We start from the raw sequence: 21440 nt of genomic DNA, 5'->3' as shown, positions 1-21440 counted from the left end.
CTTCCGCCATGCGGGTCCAGTCTAGGCAGCAGGTACCTTTACCATCTGAGCTATCCGCTGGCTCCATCGTGGTCACCAATAGTAATGATCATAAATATTAATTAAAATCTGGGTAACGTTGGGTGTGGTGGCCCGTGCCTTTAAACCTAGCATTCAGGAGGCCGAGGCAGGTAGATTTCTGGGAGTTTGAGCCCAGTCTGGTCTATACTATGTCCACATAGTGAGTTATAGGCCGGGAAAGCTTCTTAATGAAGCCCTGTTGCAAAGACGACAAATTAGAATTCATGAAAATGTAGCGTGCTCAGTGAGGTCATACAGCGCATGCTAGCAGTCAGAGGCCTCTCCTGCTCTGTTTGGACTCTGATTGTTTGCTTCTTTTGAGACAGGATTTCATGCAGCCCTGGCTATTCTGAATTCCCTAGCTAAACCAAGCTAACTCACTGAGATCCCCCTGCCTCTGCCTCCTCAGTGCTGGAATTAAAGGAGTGGGCCAACACAACCAGCCTTTTACTGTCAATTCTTTTTAAGGTTTTTTTATTGTGTTTGTGTGTAGGAGGGACACAGCCACACTATAGCAATCATGAGCAGGTCAGCTCTTGTGCCACGAGTGCAGATCAAACTCAGGTCGCCAGGCTTGCACAGCAAGGGTTACCCACAAGTCATCTCCTAGTCTCCCCCACACACACCCCTTTTTGAGACAGGGTCTTATGTAGCTCAGGCTAGCTTCTAACTTGATATGTAGAGGCTGGCCTTGAACTCCTGGTCCTCCCAGGGGATACACCATTGTGCCTGGCTGAAACATTTCATTTTTAAAGATTTTTATTTTTACTTTTTTTTTTTTATATGAGTACACTGTAGCAGTCTTCAGACACACCAGAAGAGGGCATGGGATCCTATTACAGATGACTGTGAGCCACCATGTGGTTGCTGGGAATTGAACTCTGGACCTCTGGAAGAGCAGTCGGTGCTCTTAACCACTGAGCCATCTCTCCAGCCCTTATTTTTACTTTTTATTTTTATGTATGAGTTGCCTCTTCATATGCGTGTGCACATGAGCATGTGAAGTGCCCAGAGAAGCCAGAAGGAGGCACCAGATTCCCTGGAGCTGGAGTTTCAGCAGGCTGTGAACCACCTAATGTGGGAATTGGGAACTGAACTCTGCCTTTGACTTATGGGAGAGATCATTCAATATTGCATGTGCCGACCTTGTTTCATAGATAGGAAACGGTTAGATTAGAAGGGCTGGTTAAGCCAAAGGGAGTGAGTGACTCAGTACGGAGTCAGGGGCCACACAACTGTACTCCTAGAACTCAGGAGGTGGAGGCAGGAGAATCAGAAGTTCAAGGTCATCCTTGGCTACATAGGGAGTTTAAGACCAGCCTGGGCTACATGAGATCCTCACAAAGCAAAACAGTCAGATCTGATGCTCCCAAGGCTTTCTGACTTCTTGTCACTCCTTTGTGTCCTCACCACCGCAGACACCATCCAACATATCAAGGACAGCAGGCACATTGTTGTGTACCACAGAGGGCGGTACTTCAAGGTCTGGCTCTACCACGATGGAAGGCTGCTGAGGCCCCGAGAGCTGGAGCAGCAGATGCAGCAGATCCTGGATGATCCCTCAGAGCCGCAGCCTGGGGAGGCCAAGCTGGCCGCCCTCACTGCTGCAGACAGGTGCGTGCGTGCATGTGCGCGCCCGTGCGTGCAAGTGTGTGCACTCGTGTGTGTGTGTGTGTGTGTGTGTGTGTGTGTGTGTGTGTGGCCTTCCTAGTGCTCTGCAGGAGCTCTTCCTCACAGGGTAGCACCAGAGCAGTCAGAGGTCATTATTTAGTGTTGCTTCATGGTATCAGACTGCTCCTAGATGGTGGATCACAAGGGCAGCTGAGTTCAGTACAGGACAGCAGGTGTATGTGGGACAACACAGGAGGGCACGTGTGAAGGTGTGGCCTTTTTCATGGGGCTATGGACATATTTGTTAATGGCTCAGACTTCCTATGTGTTTGAGGGCCTCAAACCAATGCCCTGATCTTGGGGTTCTCCCTTCCTCCACCTCCTATAAGCTTGGATTAAAGTCCTGTACCACCACATCCAGCTAACTTCTTCCTTCATTTCTTTTTCTGAGGTAAGCACTCCACCACTGAGCTTGCCCCCAGCCAGGGAGACTTGTTTTGTATGTGTGTGTGTAGTGTATGTGCACGTATGTCAATGTTGGGTGTCACCATCTGGTCCTCTCCACCTTAAATTATGAAGACAAGGTCGCTCCCAGAACCTGGAGCTCACTGATTGGCTAGTCTGGCAGACCAAGGAGCTCTAGGGACCCTCTTGTTCCCACCTTCTCAGCACTAGGATAATAGGTCAATGGCCACAGGTCCTCAGGCTTATGTAGAACGTACTTTACCCACCGAGCTGGCTCCCCCTACACCCCACAACACACACCAAGCGAGCAGATCTTTAAGGCCAGCTCCACTGTGGGGTTAGACTGTGGGAAAGAGGAACTGCCCTGTGCCTTGCTTTGAGCAGAGTAAGAAGCAATGAGGAATGAGAAGGTGGGGAGGGCATTTTGCTCTCTGAGGCCAAAGGTATGCCAGCATTTCACAAAAGGCCATCTTCCACAGAGCCCCTGAGCTGCTCTGAAGCTGCCGCGGGAGCTAAGGCCGAGAGGCAAACGCTTTAATAGAGTTGGAGAGTACAAGGCTGTGTGTTGTTTGGAGCCTGGGACTGAGGAGGAAAGCCAGAAAGCTGGGGTGCACGGGGGACCTGCAGCATTTGTGGGCGTTGACACCGAAAGGTGCTAGAGATGTGAGCAATGGAGGTTAGGCAGCACAGAGGGCCTGGAAGCTGAGAACTGTGTGGGGGACCCAGGAGCAATGGGAGGAAGCTACTGCAGTTTTGAAGGGAAACCAATTTTAGCAGCGTGGTGGGCACAGGGAGGTCATTGTGGGAGTATCATGTGATCAGTCCCGGTCTGGGATCGGGGGCCACTCTTCCCTGCCCCAGAGTAGTTGTGGCTTGATCTCTGTGCCTCAGGTTTCCTCATCTGACAGATGGGTCTGTGGTGCTGAAGACATCAGTGGACTCAGGTCAGAGCCTGGCTCCAAGGCCGGGTTCTTCAGCATTTGTCGTGGCTTCTGCTAGAGGAAGTCTGGGGCAGGGACAGGCTGGATTTCATTCTGAACAGAGTGTGTATGTGTGTGTGTGTGTGTGTGTGTGTGTGTGTGTTAGTGAAAAAGGGCGGGGAGTGTGTGTGTGTGTGTGTGTGTGTGTTAGTGAAAAAGGGCGGGGAGTGTGTGTGTCTGTGTGTCTGTGTGTCTGTGTGTCTGTGTGAATGTGTTGTTCCTCAGGCACTAGCTGTCCACACTGATTTTGGAGACAGGGTCCCTCAGTAGCCTGGAGCATGCCAATTTAGGTGTCCCGGGTGGCTAACAAGCCTTGAGGATCCTGATTCTGTCTCATACCACCATACCTGGTTCCTTTACGTGGGCTGTAGGGGTAAAATCCAGGTTCTCGTGCTGACAAGCAAGAACTGTTGCCTACTGAGCCATTTGCCCCCTTGGGCAACTGATCTTAGATGTGTTTGCTCCTTGCCACAGAGTGCCCTGGGCAAAGTGTCGGCAGACCTATTTTGCACGAGGGAAAATAAGCAGTCCCTGGATGCAGTGGAAAAGGCAGCGTTCTTCGTGACGTTGGACGAATCGGAGCAGGGATACAGAGAGGAGGACCCCGAGGCATCCATCGACAGCTACGCCAAATCTCTGCTGCATGGAAGATGCTTTGACAGGTAACCCCCTTTTTTAATCTCCAGGGTTGATAGGGGGATGTTCCTGGGTGTCCTTAGGAGCAGCCTCCCCAAATCTGACCCCACCTTCTAAGAAGAAATGAGCTCCAAATGTAACATTCTGCTTTCTTCCCCCCACCACAAACTCAAAAGGCACAGCCGAGGCCAGGTGGTTTCGAGATCCGTTCCTTTGCTCACCCCACCACCCTTCTTAACTATGGGCTACCTGGCTCCCAGCAGAAGGTGGCACACAGGGCAGAGTGGGTTCAGTCCTGGGAGTGAGGAGGTGCTTCCGAGGCCCGGCTGGAGAGGGCATGGGACCGGTCTCTGTGTTACAGCAGTCTGCACTCCTCTGGTCCCAGGGCTTACACACATGCTGTATTGTATCCTGATACAAAAGATATGAATGACTCTGTGTTCTCTGTGTCCCTTTTAATCACCTTCTTGGGGTGTAGAAACCTGGAGAACTGTCAGGGTTGGGGTGAAGCGATCAGTCCTTGCAGAAAGAAACACACATGTAGCTTTTGGGGTTCCGTGTCGATGTAACCCCAGAAGCCCATGATCATGTTGTCTCCCTGTAGGTGGTTTGACAAGTCCATCACCTTTGTTGTCTTCAAAAACAGCAAGATAGGCATAAATGCAGAGCACTCCTGGGCGGACGCGCCCATCGTGGGCCATTTGTGGGAGGTGAGCCACACCATTGTTGCCTGTGTGAATGGGAAGGTGCTTTGGGAAACCCAACCCAGGCCCACAGTGAACTCCGCAGTGTTTGTCTAATCCTCTGTATCAGTTACATCTCTCTTCCCGCAACCAAATACCTAGGAGAAGGGAGGAGAGATCTCTTTCAGCTTAAGCTTTGAGAGGGCATGGCCTGCAGTGGCAATGGAGTGTGGGGGCTGCTTGCTTACTATTCGGTGCACCAAGGGTGCAGAGACCAGACAGGAAGCAGGGCCCTGGCTGTAAACCTCAAGGCCTGCTCCCAGTAACTCACTCCTCCAAGAGTCCATAACATCCAAGATAGCACCACCAGGGGCTGGAGAGATGGGTCAGTGGTTAAGAGCACTGACTGCTCCTCCAGAGGTCCTGAGTTCAATTTCCAGCAACCACATGGTGGCTCACAACCATCTGTAAGCCCTCTTCTGGTTGTCTGAAGACATTGACAGTGTACTCATATAACATAAATAAATAAATCTTAAAAAACATAGCACTACTATACTTGAGGACCAAGTGTTAAAACATGCACGCCAGTAACCTGGGCAGGCAATGGTGCCTCACACCTTTCATCCCAGCACTCAGGAGGCAGAGGCAGGAGGATCTCTGTGAGTCCAAGGCCAGCCTGGTTTACAGAGTGAGTTCCAGGACAGCCAGGACAGCATAGAGACTATCTGTCTTGAAAACCAAAAATAAGTGAACAAAAGAGCTGGTAAGAGGCTGCTCTTTAAAGCACAGCACCAAGGTTTTCGTTGGTGTTGGTGCCACATGGGAAGTTAAAGACATCTGAGTCTTGGTTTCTTGTAACTTAGGTTCCTTGAGTACTGGCATATGTGGTGTCTGTTTATGCAACTGAAGTCACATAGTAGCTCACAGCTCACACAGCTTTGTTAGTTCCAAAATGATTAGCTTCCTGCCAGACTTCCTGGTGTTCCCATTCACCCTAGTTTGAGGGCAAATAGAAAAGAACATACTAAACTCTGAATGTATGTGTTTGAGGTGCCTGGGACCGAACCCAGGGCCTCGCACATGCCAGACAGGTGCTCCACACCAAGGCTATACTGCTCTCACTAAATTAAACATGCTAGACTCGAACTCACTCTGTTGCCCAGAATGGCCTCAGACCTGGAATCCTCCTGCCTCAGTGTCTTGAGTATCAGAGATTATAGATACGTACCACCAGGCCTGGCTTAAAATGTGGGCTTATGAAATGGTAGTGTCTTGGAGCCAGAGAGATGCTAATGGGGTAAAGTACTTATCGTGAAAGTCCCATGATCTGAGTTCCACCCTGTCACCCACGTAAAGTCAGAGGGGCAACACCCCATGCGTGCACCCACACACATCATAACAGTTAAATCAAAAAATTTAAGGCGACATATCTTACTGAAAATATTTCAGTCACTAAAATGACCAGTTCCTTAAAGACCACCAGATCTCTGTCTCCCATTCTCCTAACCCAGCTTTCAAAATCACAGGGTTGGGTGCGGTGACACATGACTGTCACACTAGTGCCTGGGAAGCTGAGGCAGGAGGATCAGGAACTTGAGGCCAGTTTGGACTATAAAACAAAACCCTTTTAAAACAGAGAGAGTCAAAGAGAAAGAAAGGGAGAGCATGGAGTGCAAATCCGGTGTCTTTGTGGACTTCTCAGTCAAATAGCTATATTTCAGAAATCTGAAATTTGTTAAATACTGGCATAACTCTCAACAAAGTTTAAATTTTGGAAGATTTTGGATTTCAGGTTAGGATGCTCTCTCCCTCTCTTCCTTCCTCTCTCCAGGGTCTCACTGTTTAGCCCAAGTCAAACTCCAGTTCATGGCAATGTTCCTGCCTCGGCCTCCAGAGTGCGGCTGGTTTGGGGTTTGCTCTGCCATCCCAGCCAAGACTTTGCACTTGGTTTCTCCTTGCAGTGCTGTGCCAGCGATGTCAGCGATTTCTTTTCCTGTGGTGCAGAATAAACTGCAGAGTGCGGACTGTGTCTTCTTGCTTGTGCATGAACTCTGCCCTCTTTCTGGAGGGGAGATATTTTCTTTAGGTCTCAGCTGACTCTGCTCCCTCCCCTACTTCTCCAAAGCATACCCCCTCCCATGAGGTTAGCAGCACCTTGGCTCACCTCTCAACCCTCGGGTGCTCTGACCTCTGCTTGGGGTCTTGGCAAAGTCCCTGCTGCTGCTGCTGCTTCTGTAACCACGGAAGTCTTCCTACATGAGAAAGCCTGGAGAGGAAGAACCAGGCAGTCTGGGTCTAAGGCACCACCGTGCTCCACTGACACACTGATTCCAAATGGCAAAGTGCAAGGGCTTATGTCCCCATCAGGCCCTGAACTGATGGGCAGCAGTGTAGACTTTCATCCCAGATGCGCAGATACCTCACGTCCATTAGCCGCCAGACCCTGACGCTCACACACACATCTCTGGGAAGCTCTGCAAAGCCCAACAGTATAGGCTCTTGAGAACATCCCAGGGACTTTTCAGATAACACATGCACAGTTGCTGTTGGGTAATGAGGATCTCTGGGACCCGGGCAACTAGCAGCACACACAGCACAGTTCTCAAGGGCAGACATAAGAGGACACATAGTGGTGGCACATGCCTATAATTCCAGCACTCAAGAGGCTGAGACAGGAGGATTACTGAGAAGCTCGAGGACAATCAGGGTCATATAACAAAAAAAAAAAAAAAAACAAAAGGTTGAAAAGAGAGATAAAGAAGAAAGAGAAATCAACAAGGTATCCACAAAGTCTGCCTGACATTAAGGTTTATTGTGTTTATACACGTGCACATGCATGCAGTATATGCAGCAACCAAAAGGGGGCAGTAGATCTCTTGGAGCTGGAGTTACAGCTGGGACCCACCCCTCAGCCCCCCAAAACTTCTGCTATAGCAGCAGGCACGTTGAATAGCTGAGTTGGCTCTCCAGCCTCAGGCTAATATTTTAAAATAGCTGATCAAGAGAAAGCCAAGGAGACTTAGCCTTAGGCCAAGGCCACAAGTAGAATCAGTATTTCATTTCCTGTCCGTCTGATGGGATGAGGAGTGGAGCCCAGCTGCCCAAGAGAGTGCCAGGGACCTGGCTCTCATCTTGGAGGCACAGCACCAGCCACAGTGGGAAACCTGGTGGGGGCAGACACAGCTTGTAGCATCCTGCATGCTGGTGATGCGGCATCCTGAGAACTGTGGATACTCCCATCAGTCCCACGCAAGGCTCCCTTGACCATCTTCTCTAGACAGCTTAGTCTGCTAGAGCAGCTCTGACTCAGGGAAACGCCTATGCCTCTGTCTTATTACAAAGGACACAGAAAGGAGCAGAGGTTCAGAGCCACACTTTTATCCTCCCTAGGCCTGGTGTCTAGAAACCACCTATCAGTTAGCTCTCTGGGATCTTCCTACTCTCTGCCTTCTGGTGTGTGTGTGTGTGTGTGTGTGTGTGTGTGTGTGTGTGTGTGTGTGTGTGTGTGTGTGTGTGTGTGTGTGTGTGTGTAACTGAATTGGGCACCCACCACCCAGCTGGTGGGCACTGGGGAAGGTGCTTGGTGTGTGGAGACCCTGCCCTTACTCCCAGCATTGGTCCCAGGAGTGTTCTGTGCTGAGCGTGGCAGGAGACACTGTACTTGCTCACGGTTTCTATTCAGTCCCTGCTTCTTTTTCTCAGTATGTCATGGCCACCGACGTCTTCCAGCTGGGTTACTCAGAGGATGGACACTGTAAAGGAGACACCAACCCCAACATCCCTAAGCCCACAAGGCTACAATGGGACATTCCAGGAGAGGTGAGTCTGGTGATCCGGAGACCAACACTCACTTGGGTGACAAGCTTGTTCCTGAGCTGTCTAGGCAAGCTCTCTACCAAACAGACAGGAAGTTGTTTGCCCAGAGTTAGGGAAGGGGTCTGGCTGCCAAGAGAAATGGGGCTTCAATTCACAGCTCTCTGTTGAGATTTCAGCTGCAAAGTAGTTGGGCTTCTGTAAATTCCCTACAAGTAAGGATAAAAACTTAAATCACTGTCAGGCAATGGTGGTGCACTCCTGTAATCCCAACTCGGGAGGCAGAAGCAGGCAGATTTCTGAGTTCGAGGCCAGCCTGGTCTACAAAGCTAGTTCCATAAGAACGATGGCTACACAGAAAAACCTTGTTTTTGAGATTTTGGGACTGTGTGAAAATGGCCCATTTCTGTCATCCCAACCCCTGTGGCTGAGGCAGGAGAACTGCTGTGATGTGACCTTGTATCAAAAACCAACAACAGAAGATTCTGAGACGTAGTCCACTCAAGTAGGAGCCCTGGGGAAAAGAGGAAGGGGAACCATTACTCCAGCCTATCGATCCTAGTGGGGGTTTCTGGGGCCTGAGAAGTACTTTTTGTGTGGTAGTCCAGAGCACTGTGCAGTGCATGGAGAAATAGTCCCTCCATGGAGATCCTGACCTTGGGGCGGGGCTGACGGCGCCTCCATGGCTCACTGGCTCTTTGACGCACCAGTGACAGAGCCCCTCAGGGTTCATGGCAGAATTTCAGGAAGATGCAGGTTTTTCCCGGGTACCACACAGCCTGCCCGCTCAGCATCCCCATCCCAGCAGTCTATCTGCCAGGCCTCCTGGCACATCCCGGGTTCACACGGGGTCACCTGGATGGGATTGGTTGTGTAGTGTCACATGACTACTGCCACTGATCCAGACAGCAGTGTCGTCATTGCCATGAACGCCCGTGGCCTCCGCCTGCTCATCCAGCTCCCTCCTGACCCCTGGCAACCACTGACCCCGACGTTTAAACCCTTAAAACATACTTTATTTATGCTTCGAGACTTTAACACATGTAAACAATGTTTTTATTTTATCCTCCTCCCTCCAACTCCCCTAGGGCCCTCCCTGATGTATGTCCCTCCCAACTTCATGATGTTTGTTTGTTTGTTTCAAGACAGGGTTTCTCTGTGTAGCCTCAGCTGTCCTGGAACTTGCTCTGTAGACCAGACTGACCTCGAACTCACAGAGAATCCACCTGCCTCAGCATGGACGATGGCTTTCCCATGGCCCCATAGATTGAGTAGTACTTTCTGGTACCCTCCCACCACCCACATACTTTAGCATTTTCCAAAGTGACAAAGCCACTTATGGTTGGGGCTTAGAGAAACGTGCAGGCCATATGTCTATGACATTTGTCACCCAAGGGTTCCACACTGCTCCTGGGGTGAGTTAGGGGGACTGTGCTGTGGCCTTCCAGGTGTCTTTGTGGACTGTGAAGTGCACACTTCCAGACTTGGTTCTGTCCTGCTCCCTTCTGCTGTGCTTCCCCACTAAACAGAGCTGTCTTCTTCCCCTGCAGTGTCAGGAGGTCATAGAGGCATCCCTGAGCAGCGCCAGTCTTTTGGCAAATGATGTGGACCTGCATTCCTTCCCATTTGACTCTTTTGGCAAAGGCTTGATCAAGAAGTGCCGGACGAGTCCCGATGCCTTCATCCAGCTGGCGCTGCAGCTCGCACATTACAAGGTAAGAGGGAGTCTGGGCTCACCATGGGCACTTCGAAGCCCCACACAGGGGCAGTATAAAGCCCAGCATGGAGGGCAGCTGACACCAAACACCAGCCCTGCGGGTCCCTGAGGTACCCAAGGTGTGAAATGTCACACTTCGGAGCAGATCACCCTGGTTTTGGGACATCCCTCTCAGGCAGTAGCTTCTGTCACAGACGAGAGTGTTTGGGACTTAAGCAGATGAACAGTTAAACAGTGTAATCGGGGCTGGAGAGATGGCTTGATGGTAAAGACCACTTGCTGCTTCTGCAGAGGACCCTAGTCAGTTCTCAGCACCCTCATGTGATGACTCATAGCCACCAGTAACTGCAATTCCAGGAGATCTGATGTCACTCTTCTAGCTTCTGTGAACTCCTACATTCACATAGTTACAAATATGCACAGAGGCAAACACGCACACAAAATTTAAAAATGTAAATCTTGTAAAACAACCCTATAATAAGCCCTTAGGACAAATTGCTTAGTGTGTCTGACCTCTGACATCCCTTTCTTTAAAGCAGAAGCTGTCAGCTCCTCGTTGCTCTAGACTGAATCAGGTTTCTGTATCCACCCAGGACTGTGTGCATTTCAATCTTCTTTCTCTGAGCACTGCTAAAGGTGGCGAAGCAGTGTGTGACTGTGTGAGGATACAGAAGGGACTTTGGTTCTTGGGAGGGGACAGTCTACCCCAGACAGAGGCATTCAGTTGCTGACAATGCAGAAGTCATTGTGGCACCAGATCGAGATGTACAGTGCAGTGGGAGGGTGGACACCGGCTCCCCTGGGCTGTTAGTACCCCCCCACTGTCCTCTGTGACATCCCAGGGGCTCAGCTTCAGGTGCCACCGTATGTGTCCACCCTTGCCTCCCCGTAAGCTCTCCCCACTCCACCCTACCCCAACCCTGTTACTCTTCTTGTCCTCTCTGGCACAGCTCCCAAAGCCTCTGTAATCACTCCTCACCTCAGCTCCCTCTCCTCCCTAGTCATGCCCTCCTGACCACTCCCCTGCTGTTCCCTTGTCCCAGCCCTAGCCACACTCCAGCCAGCAGCCCCTAACTTATCTCTCCCCGAAGCTCATCACTGGCTTCTATTCTGCTTCCAGAAAGGCAGCCCTACCTGCAGACCCCTTTGCTTCAAGCTCAGGAGCACCTTGGCTTCCACCTGTGGTACCTCCCATCCTGCCTTCCACAGGTGGCCCTTCAGACAATAGGCTTTTCCCTTGGGGACTTTGGTCTGCATCTGCCAGCCCCCCCCCCCCCACTGTCTCCTCCATAAGCCATACCGACTCAACTCCCCCTCATTCCCCCAACCTGCCCTCCTGCCCTGTCCCTCCCATGTCTCTCCGACCTTCTCATGGCCATGACCTTGCTGTATGCCTTGTCCTTCCTCCTAAGTAAATTCACATCAGCTGGAGGGCTTTCTGGGAGACAGAATGGTCTTAATTGTGTCTTGGACCAGTAACCATGCAAAGAGACTCCAGGGTGCTGGAGAGATGGCTCAGCAGTTGAGAGCACTGTCTGCACTTCCAGAGGACCTGGGTTCAATTTGAGTGGCAGCTCACAACCATTTGTAACTCCAGACTTCAGGAATCCAGTGCCCTCTTCTGGCCTCTGGACACCAGGCTTGTCCTTGTTGGGCAGATGTGCGTGCAGGCAACACACACACACACACACACACACACACACACACACACTGAGTGGGGGAGGAAGACTGCTGCCTCCTCTCAGATCCATTCCAGGTCACTTCTCCTTCAGACTTAGGCCACTCCCACCTGTTAGTCCTAAACTAGTTTTCCTTCCTTCCCAGGACATGGGCAAGTTCTGCCTCACATATGAGGCCTCCATGACCCGGCTCTTCCGAGAAGGGAGGACAGAGACTGTACGCTCCTGCACTATGGAGTCCTGCAACTTTGTGCAGGCCATGATGGACCCCAAGTCAACGGTAAGACCAGGGTGGCAGAACACAGCATGGTGCATGCTTTCCTGGAAGACTCGAGAACAGTGGTTCTCAACCTGTGGGTTGTGACCCCATTGGGGTCACATATCAGTATCCTGCAATCAGATATTTACATTGTGATTCATAAAGTAGCAAGATTACAGTTATGAGGTAGCAATGAAATAATTTTATTAGTTATGAGGAACTGTAAAGGGAGACAGCAGGAGGAAGGTTGAGAGCCACTGCCCTAGAAGCTGACCATGAAGCCCTCTAGCCCCTCCAGCCCCTTCCTCCCTCTACCCCTCCTCTCATATCCTCCCCCTGCTCTCCTATCCCCACCCTACCTATGGATCCCCTCCCTCCAGCTCCTTATGCTCGCCCTTTTACGAAAGAACAGAAAGCATTTAAGAGGTTCTGTGGGGACACATACAAACGGAGTATTGTTCCCTGAGCTTTGGGAATGAGATTATATGCATTGAGAACCTTCACGTGCAACTGGACATGGCACAGGGACACCCATCACTGTGGTGTATGGACTGTGGCCCTGGGGTCTGCAGAGCCTGGTGACCAGTCTACCAGACTACTGCAGAGTACTACAGAGACTACTGCAGAGTACTACAGAGACTACTGCTGAGTACTACAGAGACTACTGCAGAGTACTACAGAGTACTCTGCCTCTTAGGAGCCCTGCAGTGGCCTGTGAAACTCAACTCAGATGAATCCAAAGCCTTGCTGGTCCTAGCTGGCACATGACCACAATCCGCTGTGCCCAGGTCCCCAAGTGAGACAGGTGCTTACCACCAGCAGACGACAGGCTGCATTTTTTTTACTCTAGAGAAATGGTAAGCGGCTACACCTGTCACTAGAACTTTGAGGAGGCTCCTAGGAAGTTGGGTCTGTCACAGGAGGGCCAGTGCCTTGACATACCTCCATGTAAAGGGCATACTTCTCAGATGGTGTTGTAATGTCCCAAAGATCCCAAAGCAGCCTGTGTGTGTCTGTGTTTGTGGTGTGAACATGCGTGTGTGTATGATATGTCCATGTATATATGAGTGTGGTAGAGGCCAGAAGTGTTGTCTTCCTCCACTATTCTCTGCCTTGTCTTCTGAGACGGGGACTCTCACTGAATCTAGAGCTTGCACCTAGGCCAGACGGGCTGCTCCTCAAGCCCTGAGGACCCTGATGCTTTTGTGCAGCAAACACATCTTCGATCCCCTGAAACCTCCCACTTGGGTTATATTGAAGCCCTCACAGAACCATTTTAGCAGAGTAGCCAAGGAGGGTTAGTGTTCATCCCTGTGACAAAATAAACTTGGGGTCAGAGCTAGGACAGAGCTCCAGGTTTGACAAGGACTCTTAAGTTTGAGTGGTCCACATTTGGCTATCTTACTGTGTACACAGCAGACACCCCCCACACTGGGTGCCTCTCCATTAAGCTGCCCACCCCAGCAGCCCTTCTGAGGCAAGAATCTGGAAAGAGCTAATGGGCTGGTGAGGCTCTGTCAAAATATCTTGGTCACAGCACCTTGGCACATCCCACAGCCTTTTGCAGACCACTGAAGAGAAAGTGGCCCAGCGCACAGCCTGAACCGTGCAAAGCATGTCCTTCTCCTGTTGACCCTTAGGCAGAGCAGAGGCTCAAGCTGTTCAAGATAGCTTGTGAGAAGCACCAGCACCTGTACCGCCTCGCCATGACGGGCGCCGGCATCGACCGCCATCTCTTCTGCCTCTATGTGGTGTCCAAGTATCTTGCAGTCGACTCACCCTTCCTGAAGGAGGTAGGTGCTAGGACTGCTTGTGTTCAGCTTTTCTGTGTTGAGACAAGATCTTACTCTGCAGCCTAGACTAGCCTTAAATAGCAATCCTCCTGCTTCAGCCTCCTGAATTCTGGACCTACAGGCATGTATCAGCTTGAAAATCCCTCGAGAATCCAGAGTGGGTTTATAGAGGCTATCCTAGACCCTGCACCACACACCGTCCTCTACCTTCCCTGTGAGAGGCAGTTTGGTCAAGGGAAGGAGCTCACACACTTAAACCTTAGTGCAGCCCTCAGGGTCTTTGGCCACGCAGGTCTTTCCTTGCCTCCATTAGGGCGTCCTCAGGCAAAGAGGAGAGTGGTCTATATTACTTTCTGCTGCTGTATAAAACACTCCAACCATTTGCCTCTTAAGCAGGAAAAGGATTATTTGACTGAAACTTCAGGTCACAGTTCATCGCTGTGGAGGCCAGGGCAGGAACTTAAGCAGGAACAGTCAGAAACCATGGAGGAGGGCTTCTCGAGGACTTGTGCATTTGGTTAACATTCTTTCAAAATATATTTTTACGGGGTTGGGGATTCAGCTCAGCGGTAGAGCACTTGCCTAGCAAGCGCAAGGCCCTGGGTTCGGTCCCCAGCTCCGAAAAAAAGAAAAGGAAAAAAATATATTTTTACATGTGTGTTTTGCCTTCACATATAGGTATGTGTATTGTGTGTGTGCAGGGCCTAAAGGGATGTCTAGGAACTGGAGTTATAGTTCCACCGTGTGGGTGCTAATAATCAAGCCTGGGTCCTCTGCAAGAGCAACAAGTGCTCTTAACCACTGAGCCGTCTCTCCAGCCTTCTCCACCTGGATGGACACCCGTCCAGGGACTGGAACCACCTACACTGAGCTGGACCTTCTGCATCAAGACGATTCTGTCTTGATGGGGGTTTCTATTGCTGTGAGCTGGGGGGCAGGAAGCGTTTATTCAGCTCACATGTTCATATCATAGTCCTTACTGGAGGAAGTCAGGATAGGAGCTGGATCTGGGAAATGGGACCTGATGCAGAGGCCACGGAGGAGTGGCCACTGGCTTGCTTCCCCTGGCTTGCTCAGCCTTTCTTATAGAACTCAGGACCACCAGCCCAGGGATGGTCCTATCAAAATGGGCTGGGCCTCCCCACATTGATCGATAATTGAGAAAACGCCTTACATTTGGATCTCACAGAGGCATTTCCTCAACTGAGGCTGCTTCCTCTGTGATGACTCTAGCTTGTGTCAAGTTGACACACAAAACCAGCCAGTGCAATGTCCACAAACCAGTGTGATACCGGATCAGTTCCTCAGTTGAGAACGTCCTGTGGTTTTCCCCCGAGGTGGTTGTCAACTGTGTCAGGTTGACAGGTGGTGCTCACTAGGAGAAGCAGGTGGGAAAGTGTCATTTGGACATTTTTTGCTTTGTCACAGGTATTGTCTGAGCCATGGAGGTTGTCCACGAGCCAGACTCCTCAGCAGCAGGTGGAGCTCTTTGACTTTGAGAAAAACCCTGACTATGTGTCCTGTGGAGGGGGCTTTGGGCCGGTAAGTGCAGCCAGGCCACCCACTAACTTCAAGCCCATCCCATTGTCCTCAGGCTGGCCTCAAACCCCCTCACTGTAGAGGCTGGTCATCACCATCCTCCTGCCTCAGCCTCTTCAGCACCCAGACAGGAAGTCCCTGTCCATGTGATCTCATTTCCTAGTGATACAATTGCCCTCTCTCTCTCTGCAGGTTGCTGATGACGGCTATGGTGTCTCCTACATTATAGTGGGAGAGAATTTCATCCACTTCCATATTTCTTCCAAGTTCTCTAGCCCTGAGACGGTGAGTATATAGGGCACTATTTTTTCTAGACGTAGAATAATTTTCTTTTTGGAGGGAGCCCGTCTTTCAGGTGTCAGCCTTAGCTTCACATAGATGGATTTCGCTCATTTGAAAGGCATATGTTTATTCCATTCACCTACCTTTGGTGGAAGCAGTGGTCTTAAACCTTGATGTGTCTGTGTCATTCTCTCTGTTCTAAGCAACTCTGTGAGCAAGTTCTAGCCTTACTTTGGAGCTGTCTGAGGAACCTCCTTAGAACCTCTTTGATGGTGGCCTCCTCAGTATCATCCCAGCCCATGCTACCAAAACTTCCAGGCTGCCAACCCCGCCCACAGATACTGAGTCCTCGAGTGTCCTTTATGTGCACACCTCTAATCCTAGCATTACTTAGGAAACTGAGGCAGGAACTGAGAGTTCAGGGACAGCTTGGGGTATAGAACGGAGTGACAGGAGGCCTCAGATCTGACCCATCCGTGCACATAGCAAGTCACCTATGACTGTCCCCTCTGAATGCTCAGGGTGTGTTTATCCCCCCTTCAAGAATCCCCTCAGAGTTAGAGAGTGGGAAGAACAGGAGGCTGATCTAACCCAGGGACAGATGATAATGGACAGGTTCCAAATGTGACACTTTCCGCATGCCAATGCCTTTTCCTTCTCTGTCTCTCTTGTTTCTTTGTGTATGTGTTTGTGTGTGTGTGCCTGCATACGTGTACACTCTCTCGTACACAGTGTGAGGGGGGATGGGGGGAGTGCTGGATATCACTTTCCACCAATCTCTTTCTTCCCTGGAGACAAGCTCTCTCTGAGCCTGGAGTTCACTGTTTGGGCCTTGGCTGTTTGATTAGCAGGTTTCCAGACTCTCACTGCCCCCATCCCCAGCACTGGGTTCCAGGTGGGGAAGGAAGGCCATGTTTGCTTTCCACATGGGTGCTGGGGGGTTCAAACTCAGGCTTGCACAAGCATTTTGTCCACTGAGCCAGCTCTATCTCCCCAGCTCCTTTCATTTGCCTCTTGAAGACAGAGTCTTGCTCTCTAGCCCAGGCTGGGTTTGAAGTTGCTACACTTGATGCTCCTGCCTCGCTTTGCATGCTGGGTTTGCCTAGCTGCTGACGTGCTGTCGGCTTCTTTCCCTCAGGACTCACACCGCTTTGGGAAGCACTTGAGACAAGCCATGATGGACATTATCACCTTGTTTGGCCTCACCATCAATTCCAAAAAGTAACCCCCTGAGCCACACGGAAGGAAAACGTACCCTCGTGATACAAACCAAATGAATAGATGTTGCTCCTGACCATAGGACAGGCAGAAAATTGCTCTTATAAAACTCAGTTTTCCTTCCAGAAGGTTTACCGTCAGTCTCCCTAGAACAACAGTAGGCTTCACGTGTGAATTGTGACCCTACTACATCCAGAGATGCCTTGGCTCCAGGAATATTGGGCACAGTCCCCTGATGTCTTTTGAATCGGCTCCTACTGGATAAAGGGATTTAAATGCTGGTGAATTCCTGGATTCTGGGGTTGTTTCTTCACATGTGTTGGAGGTGACAGACTTCCTCAGTGGTGACCCTGTGAATACTTGGGCATCTGACTCCACCCAGGCAGTGTGAGCATCACCTTGTGGAAAGAGAAAGTGTCTTCAGAGCCAGCAGAGGCAACAGCTGTAGCTAACACATCTGTAACACACTAATGGAATGGTTAGGCCTGGGGATTAAGGTTCTGCTATGAGTGACAGCCACTGTCCCTTTGGAAGTTCACATTTCCAGGAAGCAGAGTACCACCTCCCCAGTGCCACCTTCCTCACACATCTTCAAAACCCAGTGCCTTAAAGAAGGGAGCCCATTGGCAAGCGGGACCATAGAGAAGACTTAGCATCTGTGAAGCCTTTGGGTGGATATGTGAGGATGCTGCTTCCCCTTACTGGTTCCTGCATAAAGATGTCCCTAAGTAAGCACTTCCCCCACCCCTAGAAAATGAGGTCCTTGGTGAAGGCAGGGATGCTGGAGTCTCATTGCCTGCCAGTTCCATTAAGCCACAAAATAGCAGACGTGTCCACAGAGGGAGGGGCTTGGTAGTCAAAGGCTGCATAGCTGGACACCAGCGGGAGAGTGTGGCTTGCTGTATTTGACAGCTGTTGGCAAGAGGAGTGAGACCCTGGTCACCAAGTCAGACATACTGACACAGGCAGCCAAGCCTCACGGAGCCAGGAGATATAGATAGATACTGGCTTGTATTCTGGCAGATACACCCATGGGCTTATCTTCTAATCCCACCCAGTCAGATTCCTACCAGAGTCAAATTCCATAGAAGGCTAGGTCATTTTGGCGACAGACTCAGGGGTCTCAAGTAATGGGTGCTTTGTACCCACATGCCATCCCTCAGTGGGAGTGCCTTTCTTGAAAGCATCCAATGGACTAAAGCAACTCTATCAAGTCTGTTTGGTATTTAATGTAAACATAGCATAATGGAGTGGTCTCTCCTACCTGTCACCATCCTGTCCTGACAAGCTTAGCTCTCCGCAGTTTAGATCATGTATTTATTTTCCAGTGCCCCTTTGGCCTTGTTTGATTGATCTGTGCCAGCAGTGGCCCAGAAGTGAGGGGTGGGGTGACCAGAAGTGCAGAGAAGTGCTGGCTGAACAGTTCATGTGTGTCTTATGGGTATACATGTATAAATTTTGTAATGTAAAAAAAATCATACCTAAAAGGGCCAAAGTTTTTTTTTTACTAAAACCAAGAAAACAAAAGACAACATAAAGACATAAGCGGAAACAAACTGTTGTAAGTCAGAGCGGCCTGACTCTCGCTGCTGTGACCACTCACCAACCTGTGTTACTCAGAGTAGCCCGGCTGGTGCCCGAGTGGGACATTCCTCTCTCAGGTTTCCAGTGTCCTTGCTGCTCCTGAGCAGTTACCAATGCAATTTCGCATTCCTTACAAGGCGGAAGAGTGGGTTCTCACTGTATGTGTTCAAAGGAGGAGGTAAGACTATTGTGTATTTAATTTAATGTGGAACAAAATATAGTCTTACCGCAGCCAAGGTTCAAATTTGGTGTTCTAATCTGTCCATTGCATGTAAATACCATATGCTGTTTGGATATAAATCTTAGAAGTGCATGTGTGAGCGAATGTAGCTGGCCATTAATAAAACATTAATACTGTCTACTACAGCATCTGTCCCTGTCTCCTTTGTCATACCAATCGGGGTTATAAGACAAGTACAGACTCTGAGCCTGCAGCGTGGGGACACCACTGCTCATGTTCTTGACTGAGGAACAGCAATGTGATAGAGTTGCCCACTGCCACATTTACCCTCCGTTCCTCTGCGGGTGCCCAGCATAGAGGTGCTTCAGTGCATGTTAAGTAAGTGATAACATTTCCTTCTTAAGAATGTGTAGTGTGTGCCTTTGCAGCATATACACATAGGTGTACAGCTGTGCGGGTACATGCAGAGGCCAGAGGAGTCCTCCGTCACTCTTCACCCCTTTCTTTGAGACAGGGTCTGTATCTGAACCTGGGGCTATGCCAGCAGCCAGCAGTCCTGACTGCCCCACTTCAGTGAAGGGTTCCAGGCATGTATGTAAGCACACCTAGCATTTTCAGGGATGCTGGTGTCTGAACTCTGGTCCTCGTGTTGCCTACATCTTAACTGCTGAGCCATCTCTCCAGATCAGCGCTGAGTTTCTTCATCACGCCCTTCTGAGCATTTGCTCTAGGCACTGAGAATAAAGACCCGACTCCCTCCCTACCTTTACTGCTAGTGTTAGGTCCAGTTCCAAGACAGCCAACTGAAGGATCTGAAGTATTGCAACCCGAGTAAGGGCTGGGCGTGATGGAATGGACCTTGAATCCCAGTACGAGGGAGGTGAAGGTAGGAAGACCATGGATACGAGGTCAACCTAGGCTAATAGTGAGTTCCAGGCTAGCCTGATCTATATAGTGAAACCCTGTCTAAAATGAAACATGAAACTGGACATGGATCAGCAATTAAGAACACTTGCTGTTCTTGCAGAGGACCTGGGGTCAATGCCCAGCACTCGTATGGTAACTTACAGTTCAGAGCATCTGACCCCCTCTTCTGACCTCCAACACAGGCATGCCCATGGTGCTCATACAGACAAAACACCCGTTCACATAAAATTAAATCTTAACATTTTTTTAAGTAAACAAGAGGCAGATGTGGGAAGTGGAAGCTGGCACAAGGAAGTACCCAACTGGGCATGGGTTAGACCTGAGACCAACAAGAATAACAAGACAGAGCTAGCTTTGGCCAACCTACTAGAGGCAGCAGCAGTCATGGGGTTATGAGGCTTCATTCTGACCAGCCTGGCGACATGCCAGTGTCTGTGTTTATCTGGTGGGTAGGTGTTGAAGACTCCTTCCCATGTCTTCCCAGCAGTTGTTGGCTTAATGCACTGATTCCCAGGCCTGCCCCTTAATGCAGTGTACTTATTCCAGCCATGGAACATGTACACAGACACCAGGAGTGTTGGAGCTGACAGGGCAGTCTGGTGCATGAGAGGATGTCAGCCTCATCTTCCATTGAAACCTTTGGTGGGAGACTCTCGTAGTGTGTAACTGAGTGGGGGCTCTCCTCATTTTAACTGGAGGAAGCCACCAGAGCATTGTGTAGAATGGGAATAGTGAGGTGTAAAGAAATTCTCACTGCCAACCTGGGGATGTGGATCAGCCTAGAGAGTGCTTGCCTCACATGCAAGAAGCCCTGGGTTTAATTCCCATACTAAATAGCCTGATTATAGTGGTGTATGCCTATAATCCTAGCACTCAGCAGGTGGAGGTAGGAAAATGAGAACTTTAAGATTGCCCTTGATTACATAGTTACGGTCAAGGAAGCTTGGGCCACATGAGACCTTACCTTAAAAGATATAAATAAATAAGTTGGAAGCCAGCCTGAACTAAATAGTGATCACCAGGCCAACTAGAGCCACGTGACAAGACCCTGTCTCAAACTAACAAAAGCCCTAAATGGCTGATGAGACAGATAGCTCTGTGGGTAAAGGTGCTTGCTGCCAACCTGCCAACCTGAGTTTGATCCGGAAACCCACACAGTGGACTCAACTCCCCACTCTGGTAAGTTTTGCTTTCCTTCGGACTAAGGCCGTGGTTTGTCCACACATGTACATACACATAGCAGTAAGCGTAAGTAAACAAAAACAAACCCTGCAAGCAAAACCTGATGGCACAGGTTTGATTGCAACTACTGGGGAGACTGAGACAAGGTAGCAAGTTCAAAGGCAGAGTGCTTGCCCAGCATGTAGGAGGCCCTCGATTCAATCTCCAGTACTGTATAAGTAATAATAAACAGGCAGGAAGATGGCTCAGAGGTTAATAGCACTTACTGTTTTTGCTGAGGACCCAAACTTACTTCCCAGCACCCATTAACTCGGTTTTGCCACGCTCTCAAGAGATTAGACTGACCAATAGGGACCCATCTCTGACTGGCCAGGGCAGGGCCTGGACAGGGGTGGGCGGGGCCTCAGCTTGTTAAACATAGCCTTGAACAGTGGTCAGAGTCAAGCCGGGAGGCCCGTCTAACACTGCTTCAACTTTCCTGGGATGTCAGTCATGCTTTTAACCCCAATTTTTGAGAGGCAGAGGCAGGGGGAGCTCTGGGAGTCCTGGCCAGCCAGGGCTACCTACTGGGATCAGGACTTTAAATCAAGTGGAAGGGCAGGGTGAAAATAATATACAGTTCACACCTATGAAATTCTCGATGTTTAAAAAAGAGAGAGAGAACCACCCCCTTGGGAGTCTCAGTTTCCCCTACTGGGGATAGGAGAGGTTGGCTGATACCCAGTCCCTTCAGTCTCCATCCAAGCATACAGAAAGGCTGCACTACAGGCCTTGCCTGCCAGCCACGGCCTCTCCCATCATGCTCAGGCCCCGCCCACCAAGAGTTAGAGC

The 21440-nt window shown here is 50.2% G+C and overlaps 1 protein-coding gene across 1 annotated transcript in view; it reads left to right on the top strand.

Annotated features, from left to right (window-relative positions):
- Nucleotides 1-18685, top strand: part of Cpt1a (carnitine palmitoyltransferase 1A) — a 59775-nt gene extending 41090 nt beyond the window's left edge. The window contains 11 exon segments of the mRNA XM_032891308.1: nt 1479-1674; nt 3591-3631; nt 3634-3778; nt 4357-4462; nt 8138-8254; nt 9799-9963; nt 11790-11924; nt 13544-13696; nt 15125-15238; nt 15428-15520; nt 16656-18685. Coding sequence (XP_032747199.1) covers nt 1479-1674; nt 3591-3631; nt 3634-3778; nt 4357-4462; nt 8138-8254; nt 9799-9963; nt 11790-11924; nt 13544-13696; nt 15125-15238; nt 15428-15520; nt 16656-16742 — 1352 coding nt within the window. The 3' untranslated portion in view covers nt 16743-18685.
- Nucleotides 18686-21440: the final 2755 nt, after the last annotated feature.

This window comes from Rattus rattus, chromosome 2 (genome assembly GCF_011064425.1).
Source record: "Rattus rattus isolate New Zealand chromosome 2, Rrattus_CSIRO_v1, whole genome shotgun sequence".
Lineage (NCBI taxonomy): Eukaryota > Metazoa > Chordata > Mammalia > Rodentia > Muridae > Rattus > Rattus rattus.
Note: the sequence above shows the minus strand (reverse complement) of the source record. Positions and strands in the feature narration are given on the sequence as shown.